Source organism: Eubalaena glacialis, chromosome 12, assembly GCF_028564815.1.
Source record: "Eubalaena glacialis isolate mEubGla1 chromosome 12, mEubGla1.1.hap2.+ XY, whole genome shotgun sequence".
In the NCBI taxonomy this organism is placed as follows: Eukaryota; Metazoa; Chordata; class Mammalia; order Artiodactyla; family Balaenidae; genus Eubalaena; species Eubalaena glacialis.
Genome location: NC_083727.1, coordinates 87,549,309 through 87,559,293, shown reverse-complemented (window position 1 = coordinate 87,559,293; position 9,985 = coordinate 87,549,309). Strand labels below are relative to the sequence as shown.

The window sequence follows — 9,985 nt, the reverse complement described above, 5'->3', positions numbered from 1 at the left end:
AAAACAACTTCAATGACGACAAATGCATTTCATCATTTATTTAATGTTTAAGCTCTCGCACTAGATTTTTACAAGCTGGTGAACACTGACAAATTATTTCTCCCACAGAACTATAACCACATGTTCCCGGACAGTATAAATATATGGTTGAGCTGACGTTAATACACATCACCATTTTATCAATCACATAATAAAACAAATTGTCAAGTATCCAAATATTAAGTTACACAGCTCAAAAGGCATATAAAATATTAAATGTCTGCTCAATTCATTAGCAGAAACCCCCTTTTTTTTTTGCAAGAGGTTGGGAATCACACTTCAAACAAAAATAAGTTGGTAAACAACTTCAGATAAGTTTGAAAAAAAATTACAAGAATTTCAGAAATTTTATGATTAAGAATTGTTTTAGCTACAATAACAAAGTATTTCTACATTTTAAAAAAATATTTACTAAATTAAAGCGCATATTCTACATGTTCTGCACAAGACAAAGGCAACATTTTACTAAAAATACTTAATAGCCCCCTCCCATTCCTTTTTCAGGCCCTCCCTGTAAGTTGCACCCCAAAGTGCAAACATTAAAATTAACTGTAAGGCTTTTTTGTCTGGAGACATTAAAGACATGTGCTTCTGTACAATGTAGATTTTCAAAACGGAGGTCTTCCATGACAGCACAAAATGAGATTTATAGAAAGACATTAAATAATCACTGGTAAGACTTGGTTAATTAAAAAAAACCAAACGAGCAAATCTGATGTATACTGGTATGAATGTGGAAGATGTAAACATACTGTGAGCAAATAACCTTATAGGCCCTATTTTCTATGTTTGAAATGATGGAAAGAATAAAACACATAAGGTCCAGAGTTTTCATAGTTCCTGGGATTTTAGTTCAATACTAAAAATAACAAGAATTGTGCTGGGTATTTTGGCACCTAGTCTTTCTAGATTTCTTATATACTGATAAGAATCTGGCATGGAAACAGATTTAAAGACATGAATGACTCCATACTGCATGATTTCAGGAAAAGTCAATTGGTACAAACGATAAGCACATTTTAAATGCTGAACAGCAAGAATCCTTTGCTAAGTGTCCAAGCAGGTTGATCATAACCCAAGCATAGAGGCTGCAATTCTGCCAGGCTTGTGGCCTGGTAAAACTGCGTTTCAACACTCCTATGGAAGCTTCATCAGACTTCACCAAGCCAACGTGCTGGCTAACATGTACGACAAATCCCGTCCTGTCTAGGTTCCACTTCCAAGCAATGGCATCAAGCACCCCAGTTTTATTGAATGCAACAGTTGTTTCTATGACCATTAGAGTCTTTGAAGCGCAGCCGCATTTTAGGACGATACTTCTCCAAATACAAAAGTTGCTTGCTGTTAAAAGCTCCACGTCGCTTTCTAGAAGCAAGAAAACAAAAGACGAATTAAAGCAAAGTCCCTCTATAATTAACATTTACCGTTCTATAGGAGGCGATCATCACCTTTTGTGTAGCAATTTATTTTTTGATTATTACATTGTGACTTAATGTAGAAACATGGATCAGCACCCACGTGTAAATGGGAAAAGGGCCGTAAAAAGTTAATTTTCTAAATCTTTTTGAGAGGTAGTTATAAAATAGTCCAGACTAACCAATTCATTTATATAAAGCCCAAGAAAAGGCAAAACTAACTTACTGTAATATGAGTCAAAAAGAGATTGCCCCTGGTGGTTGGGAAGATGACTACAAACAGCATGAGGGCACTTTCTGAAATGATCAAAATATTCTGTATATTGCACTGAGTGGTATTTTATTTGGCTGTTACCGTCCATTCATCTACCTTTGATATCTGTGCATTTTAACTAACCTCAATAAAAGGGCAGATAAACAAGCAACATATTCAATCAAGAATTTAAAGTAAAACAATAATTTACAGAATTATTACTGGATTAGAATCTTTGTAATATGAGTATCTACATGGAATGCAAACAAGTAAGCTATTCCCTGGTGGTAATACTATCTTAAAAATGAACAAAATGGTCAGATAGGCTCTTGGAAACAAATTGCTTTCCTAGTAATATATTTAAATTCGCTAACATTCAACAGGCAAATAAAAAGTGCAAACGGAAAGAACGTATTAAATACATACTGTCTTATGAACTGTACTGCATCTTCGTATTTCATTCCACCTTCAATTAATGCTAGGGCGACAAGCACTGGAGCTCTGGTAAGGTAAGAATTATAGTAAATTATTTTTCAAAGTCAAATCCTGGAAAATTCAATACTCTGAACATTCCCCAATCCGAAAGCACTATTATTTACCGCACTTCCTACGTTAATACCTATAGAAAATGTTGGACTTTATGTTAAAAATTAAATTAATAAAGTATCAGTATTTTCATATCAAACCCAGGTTTTTAATCTATAACCAAAAAGACAACTATGTCCTTAACTAATACAAATAAGCCTAGAAATTAAGACCTGTATCACTGGAGAGCAGTCCTGAAAAAATTTAAGGGAGAGGGTAAATCTTGACACATGTGGACAATATTTTCTAAATTCCAAGCAGTGAAAAATACTTTCCACTTAAAGATCTTCCGGAAAAAATTGCTTTCTTTGTTTTACTATCAATGAGACTGTGACACAGTTTCACGCCAGCCTCCCTAGGGCCATGGTCTGGGCAGTGGGGGAGGAGGGTGGTGGTAGCAATTTACAACTACGGGCACGTATATTTTGGCACTGCTGTGTAATGAGTTCCTACTGAATCAGGATTCTCCAGGATCAAGAACCCTGCCACAAACTCATCATATGCAGTGCAAAAACACCTTAGAGACAATTCATGATCCTTTTTCCAATGAGCTTGGACAGTGATTCCCAATACTATGGATACAACCTAGAACACACAATTAAGTAATTCCGCCCACGTGGGCAAGTATAAATTTCAGCGATAGCATCTGTCAGTTCCACATGTACTGGAACACATTACTGCTACACTCACCTACTTTTAAATTTAACTCAGTGAGTAACCTAACAAAGCAAACTGATTCACAAACTGACAACCGCGTCTATACGGGAGTCAAAATCAAGCTTTAACTAGAATGAAGACCAGTATCATTAAATTGGTTTAAGAAATTCTCTTACCTCCCAAGGCCTGCAACGCAATGAACGGCAATGCAACAACCAGGGTCTTCACGAAACTTAATTTTCACAAGACTTAACCAATCATCAACAATCTGGTTAGATGGTGGTGCGCCATCATCAAAAGGCCAATCCTAAGTCAAAAGAATACACGTTTTAGACTTTTAATGTAATCGGTATAATAATTCTAAAATTCTAACACCCAAATGTTGCCAGAAGCATTTTCTTTTAACGTTTAAACAAATGTTTTATGAAACCCCACTGCCAATGAAATGCAAATACGTGCTGAATCTTTATAAAGATCTTTTATTGCTTCAAACCTCTGCTCAGCTTTCACCTTTATTTGGACCTTAAGACAGTGTATACTTTTGCAACAATTAAGCTTTCTGAAGCCAGTGGTTTATCTGACTAAACTTCGGCAGCACAGCACTGTGAACATATGGGAACCATTAAACACTTACGAGAACATGGATGCCTTCTTTCTCCACAAGACTAGTGTCGTAAGTTGCTTCACATACTCTTACTATTGTGGTAACTCCATACTTCTTAAGTTCCTGGATAAAACATATGTAAAAATGCATATGAAGTCTTCATAATCACGTCACTCTTGCTCACCATTTGTCATTTCTATCACCTCTCTAACAGGTTAACAGAAAATCATGTATGTTTAACACGGTCTTATTAAGTCTTATTGTCACAAGTCTTGTTTTAAGTGACAATACTAAAATAGCATTAAAAGGAAAGGGAATGTTAAACATCATATATTTTTAATAAATTTTAAGTTAAAAAAAAAAAATCCCATGGCCCTTCATATACTGAAGCTGTCTATAGTCATGGTACCCTTGGTTAGATGAAGCACTAACAGAAGAGGGTCAGAAGCAACTCAGGAACAAAGGACCAAAGGAATCACTCATGACTATAAGCCATCTGACTTGACTTATATTAACTCTTTAAACTTTTGCTCATTTGCAGTGCACAGTGTATAGTTTAGAGCCTTAAAAGTATGTTCAGAATAAAATCTCAAAAATGCGGTGTAAAAACCCCGCACCATTTAAGACTAGAGGCTTTAAGACTCATAATGCATTATTACTAATTATAATTCTTCTGGCATTCAAAAAATATATAAACGACAATCAAAAATAAAAGTGATCTGGAAGGCCTGTTTGTTGTTTCTGATTATCTATAGATATTATCTATAGATAAAATGTGTATGCATCCAAATAAATTATTCAGCATTACAATCCTTCCACAAATAGAATTAGTAGATCAGTAGCTGATAATTGCATCCTAAGCATCAAAAGGGGGCCAAGACATAAACTAACTCTGGTTTATAGTATCAGTCATTATGCTAATAAGCAAATATGTGAAAAACCCACAAGCGGAGCCTCCCTCCAACAAATTTCTAGTAAGATAAGAGCCATACTGTTATACTGTCCACGTATACATTTAAATTAAGCAAACTGTGAGGCATGAAGAACTAGATATTAACTTATAAATCTAAACTAACTCAAGTACATGTCCTCCTCAAAATGTATAAAATAATTCACCTCTAACGTAAAGACACTGATATTTCTGAGGGTTGGAACTGTAGTCATAACACCTCACAATTTCCAAAATATTTTATTTTGTTACATAAAAGGCTCCACTATTAAACTACAATCAGTTTGAGACATTAAAAAACATCAAAACTTACCTCTATAAATTTGTTTAAGGTCGCATTAGTTGGATTGTGTGTAATAAGAAATCTCATGTTCTTGTAAGTGATTTCCACAGGAGCTGGGCGGTTCATTCGAGCCATGTTAATTTAGTTAAAAAACACTCAATAGGGTTATGAAAGAATTTAAAAGACTGAATACAGAAATGATGCAAATAAACTGAGTCTACTTCAATATACTCCACTTGAAATTCTCAGTGCTTTTCAGTATGAAGTTGGGAGTAATGGGAAATGAAATGAACCTCCTGACAAGAAGCAGCAATTCTTCAATCCAGTAATACTGAGGCAAGAGAAAGGAAGTGCACTGAGGTTTACCCCATCCAGGTCAGAACTCTTGTAAAAAGTGCTCTGTGGATTTCAATTCAACACCTCTGTGTCCAGGTTCACCACTCTTATGGGGGCTTCTTGGTGGAGTAGTAATGAATTTCTACAGTTCACTTGTCTGCATAGAGGTCGTGCTGTGCCTGGCAGTAATCTCCACTGCCCTTCAGAAACTCCATAAATGTGTGACCAAGAACACCACAGAACTGCTGTTTAAGAGAAAGAGAGAGAAAAAAAGTTGTTTTCAATTCAAAAGGACCATGTTATGCTTTGACGGTACTTAAGTGCACAATGATCTTTCCAAATCTGAGCCCAAGCCACCTTTTACACTTTTACTTGAACCACAAAAATACAACGGTGATTACAGATTAAATCAATAAGCAAGGATTACTTTAAGTAAATATCCCTCATATCATTGTTACATTTGGTGAATATCCCTTACACACATTCTTCTAGTAATTACTCCTTTTAAAACTGGGCTACTTGTTTTAAATGCTTCTGAATTATTATGTACAACTTTCTATATTGATTTTTCCAACTACCAAAATATTTTTACGTATTACAAAAATTCAATATATTGGTCAATATATTCTTAAAAGAAAAAACGAAACTGGTTTTCAAAATGCTCCCATACATACTATTTCATTTGATCCTTAACAACCTATTCACTTATCATTCCCCTTTAACAGATATTTCTCATCTGAGTCTCTGGAAGTTAATCAACTTGAAATCAAGTTTTCAACTTACGTGAAACATAAGCGCGCGCGTGCACGCACACACACACACACACACACACACACACACTTACACATATACACAGAACTCCCATTTATAACTATAAAAAGACGTTCATAATTGTAATAGTCTTTTGTATTTTAAAACCGAAATTTCAGTTACCCTGTCTTAAACTGAAATCTAATTGAAAGAAAAAGTAGAGAGAGGTGGTGGTGGGATGGTGTAAATTACCTTACATTTCTTTCATAGGTCTCAAAAGCAAGGTAACTGCTACCACCAATTATATTTTCCCCAAGTTCCCCTTAAAGATCTAAATCAATTTTATGTTAGTATCAAATATTACATGAATATTCACAGGATATTTTCATGATATATACACGAAAAACATTGATGTTGACGTTAGTCTTCTTCCAAGTAGTTTACAAGGAGCTTGTGTGGTTGGGAGTAAACAGAGGACTAAAAAAAAAAAAATTAATAGCAGGTTAACAAGAGCACTGAGAGCCACCCACTGCCCCAAACCCTTCACAGATATTCTCATGGATCAATTACCAAATAAAATCTTTTGAAATCAAAAGATTCCCTTATACTATGCTTAAGTTTAAATTTAAGCATTAAAAAAGGCTTAAAAAACTACATTCAAACTATCTCATCTCATTTTCACTGAGTCCCACGCTAGTTATAGTTTCTAAAAGAACGCTAAGTTTTGAAGAATAATTCGTATGAAGACCTAGCCAATCACAGAAAACATTAAGTCAAAAACCCAGTTCATTTTTCTGTGAAAATAAAGGAACTAGCCTCAGGAATCATGTCTTAATAGGTGTCCCATAAGCAAGATAACTTTCATTAATCCAAATTTGTTCAAACCCACCCTCAGATGTTACTTCATCGACTTGTGAGCTGGGCTAAGAAAATTAGTGATTAAATTGCCACTGAAGACTTTGTTCTGTTAACAGTGTGACAGCAGTAACTGGAAATAATTTCAATTATACTTTCCCTTCAAATCCTACACACTACTTCCTTAGAATAAAAAGTGTATTCTGGTGCCTTTCCAATGACAATGAATTAAAGTGATCTGCAAAGCTGTTAAGGTCAAGGGCTCTTATCTCAGTATTCTGATTTCCGCGTACTACCTTTTTTCAACTGAAAGCCGATTTCTGAAGAGACAGTATTGCACACCACCGATTTCCATACTGAACAGCTGAAATTCCTGTTAGAGCTGAGTTTGGCCATATACACCCCTTTCAAGCAAGCGGTTTCATGAGAAAGCACAGAAAGCAATACAGAAAGAAGTCTTTTGGTGACCTGGTTATTTTTACTGAGTGGAGGCACCCAGTGGCTGGGGGGGACGGGACGACGACGGACAGACGGACGATGGATTTCCACAAGCGCAGAAATGACCACTAATACCTAACATCTTTCTCTTCTGGCCGAGACACTCCCCTAGTCCCCATTTCTCTGCCCCAGGAAAGACTATCCATGATAAGAAGTCTGGAAATACCAAGGAATTGTTCCCTTCCCACTGCATATAACCGCAATAACACACACGGGGGCATGGGGGACCAACTTCCGTTAAGAAGCCTAAGCCGATCTGTCCTACTGCAGAGTCCAAGCAACACATCTCTGTTGCGTCCAACGGTTCGTTGCCGAGTCTGTCGCATATCTACTTGTGCTTTAGATAACGCACCCGGAGTAGAGCATGTGTAAAATACTGCTCACTCCTGGGAATGATCTGGTTTTCCGGCCTCCAACTTTTCTACTGTCATCAAACAAAACTCATACGAAAAGAGCGACAGGATGGGACTTCCCTGGCCGCCCAGGGCTTAGGACTCCTCGTTCTCAGTGCCCAAGGCCCGGGTTCGATGCCTGCTCGGAGAACTAAGATCCCACAAAAGCGGCTCGGTGAAGCAAAAAAAAAAAAAAGAGAGAAAGTACCAGAAAGCAGTGGCTCACAATCTGGATCTCAAGCAAGCCCACGGCGCCAGCTACGGCGCAACAACCTCACGCGCTGGGAACGGTGGCGGGTTCCACGGGCACAAGCTCAGCCTCACAGCCGTGGGTGTGGCTCGCCACGGCGCCACAAGCCAACAGAAGGCAAGCACACGGCGCGCCAGGGGACACTCAGGCACAGCGCAAGAGCCCGCGATCGCAAGACGCCGCCGGCCCAGCCCGCCCCGGCGCAGGACAAGCCTGGACTCGCTCCCGCGGCCCGGGGCGGGGCGCGCCCCCCGCGGCGGCCGGCTTACCTGGCAAGGCCGCGCCGGCCCGGGTCACGGGTTCGCGCCGCACCTTCAGTGCGGCGCCGAGGCCATTTTGTCCAAGCGCCGGTGCCGGCCGCGGAGCGCACGGTGGCCCACAGGCCCAGTCCCGCCGACCCCGCGCCGGAGAGCCCTGCCCAGCCCGCGCGTAGCCGCCTCTCCCGCCCGCCGGGGCTGGGGGCGCGCCCCCCACAGTGACGCGCAGCCCGCGCCCCACCCGGGCCACGTCCCCGATCCCAGGGCCCCGCGGCAAACAAAGGGGCCTCCGGGCGCCGGCCGGGCCCGCAGGACGCCGGGGCGAAGAAGCGGCCATGAAGCGGCTTCTGGGCCGCCGCGCCGCCGGGCGCCCCGCCCAGCGCCCCGGGCTCGGCCCCCCGGCGCCCGCCCGCCGCCAGGACCGCCAGGACTCGGGCCGGGACGCGGGCGGGCGCCGGGTTCCGAACAAAGGCGGCGGCGCGGGGCGCGGGTACTCACAGGAATATGTCTACTCATTGAAGATTGTGGCCTAATCATACAGCCGGTCCCGAGGCGGCGGCGGCGGCAGGGCAGGGGCGGCGGCGGTCGTCGCGGGGCGGAGGCGGCGGCGGCGTAGGCGGCTTCGCGGGCGGCGGTGACGGCGGCTGCGGCGGGGGAACCGGACTCGGTCTACAGCGAGCGGCTCCGAGAAGGGCGCGCAGCCTCACCGGCCCTCAGTCCAGGGGGCCAATACGCGCGCCGAGGCGCCCTTGCGTCACAAGCCCTCCCATTTATAGCGCGCCTGACGTGCGCTCCCCCGGCCACCAATCGCAGCCGGGCCCCAGGTCGCGCGCCGACGAGCAGGGGCGGAGGTCCGCCTCGCGGACGTCACGGAGCGGCGGCGGCTGCCGGTGTGAACCGGTTGATGAATGGCGCCGCGCTGCAGTCGGAGCGCCACCCGGCGGGGGCGGGAAGTGGCGGAGGAGGGACAGGGAGGGGAGGGGGAAGGGCCGGGAGAGGGAGGAGGTGCCGCACTTCCTCCTTAAAACCCCGACGAGTGCGTGCCCTCTCGTCACCAGGCGAGGCCTGGAGTTGGCCTTGCTGATAAACGCAGTCCCCTCGGGGCCGGAACCGGGTCTCAGTCCCGGCCCTGCTTCCTTCTGCCGTAGGTCAGACCGCGGTCGGCTTTGCCTGCGGTTTACCGTGGCACCTGCGCCTTGCGATCCCCGTCATCAAATAAATGTTTCTATGGCCCTGCGGCTGCCGGGCGACGACCCCTGGGGTGCCTGGGCCCCGGGCCCGGACCGCGCGGGCGCAGTTGCGGGCACGGTCGAGCGGGGAGGTCTTCTTTCGGCGAGCATCCAGCGGAAGGCGGGAGGGCATCGCGAGGCACGGCCGGAGCGCTCTGCCGCCCGCGGGCTCTCCTAGGCACGCCTTCGTGCCCCGCACGCGGGCAGCTGCGGCCGGCTCAAGCGTGGCATTGCGGAATCCCATGCATCCTCTGTGCTGCGGCTCCCTGGATGCGCTGTCACGGGTGAGGGAAGGTTAGGCAGCGTTTTAAAAATTGTAAGAGCCTTCGACTTGGTCAAGGACCGATGGAACTCTTTGCGTCTAAGCTGGCGCTTTCCCTTTTTGTTCCGTTTCAGAACCGTCCCACTGTCTTTCGTTATTTAGGCCCTTAACAAGTAAAGCTTATCACGGTTGTTCTGTGTTACACAAGGGCAGCTCTGTCATTTCTAGTCTGAAAACTCTTTCTCTTCTGCTCTCTGGAAGGAGTAAACAGGAGTTTTACCTGCTCTGAAGAACTCGGCTTTCTACTAACACTGAGGCCTTTTGTTTGCTGTTTTCACTGAGCATAGGTTGGAGAGGGCTTTAGGGATCAC

General features: G+C 43.5%; 2 protein-coding genes across 4 annotated transcripts; both read right to left on the bottom strand.

Annotated features, from left to right (window-relative positions):
* Nucleotides 1–476: 476 nt before the first annotated feature.
* On the bottom strand, nt 477–4,939 carry PTP4A1 (protein tyrosine phosphatase 4A1). The gene is made up of 5 exons (XM_061207362.1): nt 4,816–4,939; nt 3,584–3,676; nt 3,126–3,256; nt 2,134–2,208; nt 477–1,404 (listed from the first exon to the last, which is right to left on the bottom strand). Exons 1-5 carry the CDS (start codon nt 4,918–4,920, stop codon nt 1,287–1,289), a joined length of 522 nt encoding a protein of 173 aa, XP_061063345.1. The 5' UTR covers nt 4,921–4,939; the 3' UTR covers nt 477–1,286.
* A 318-nt stretch (nt 4,940–5,257) lies between these two features.
* LOC133102381 (uncharacterized) lies at nt 5,258–9,002 on the bottom strand. 3 transcript variants are annotated; one of them, XM_061207363.1, is made up of 2 exons: nt 8,622–8,875; nt 5,258–5,366 (listed from the first exon to the last, which is right to left on the bottom strand). In XM_061207363.1, the coding sequence occupies exons 1-2, from the start codon at nt 8,658–8,660 to the stop codon at nt 5,271–5,273; spliced, it is 135 nt and encodes a 44-aa protein (XP_061063346.1). In that variant the 5' UTR covers nt 8,661–8,875; the 3' UTR covers nt 5,258–5,270. The 3 variants fall into 3 exon arrangements, 1 of the variants encoding a protein (XP_061063346.1); XR_009702936.1 differs by having other exon boundaries at nt 5,277–5,363; nt 8,622–9,002; XR_009702937.1 differs by lacking the exon at nt 8,622–8,875 and adding an exon at nt 8,136–8,417 and having other exon boundaries at nt 5,296–5,366.
* Between the last annotated feature and the right edge of the window lie 983 nt (nt 9,003–9,985).

What these genes read in the sequence shown, in the direction of transcription:
- PTP4A1 (XM_061207362.1), bottom strand. Translation starts at nt 4,920, where the DNA reads ATGGCTCGAATGAACCGCCCAGCTCCTGTGGAAATCACTTACAAGAAC. An exon ending in CCTTAAACAAATTTATAGAG is followed by an intron (nt 3,677 to 4,815) that starts GTAAGTTTTGAT and finishes TGTTTTATCCAG; the next exon opens with GAACTTAAGAAGTATGGAGT. An exon ending in GCAGTACAGTTCATAAGACA is followed by an intron (nt 1,405 to 2,133) that starts GTATGTATTTAA and finishes TCTTGCTTCTAG; the next exon opens with AAAGCGACGTGGAGCTTTTA.
- LOC133102381 (XM_061207363.1), bottom strand. Translation starts at nt 8,660, where the DNA reads ATGATTAGGCCACAATCTTCAATGAGTAGACATATTCCT. An exon ending in CAATGAGTAGACATATTCCT is followed by an intron (nt 5,367 to 8,621) that starts GTGAGTACCCGC and finishes TCTCTTAAACAG; the next exon opens with CAGTTCTGTGGTGTTCTTGG.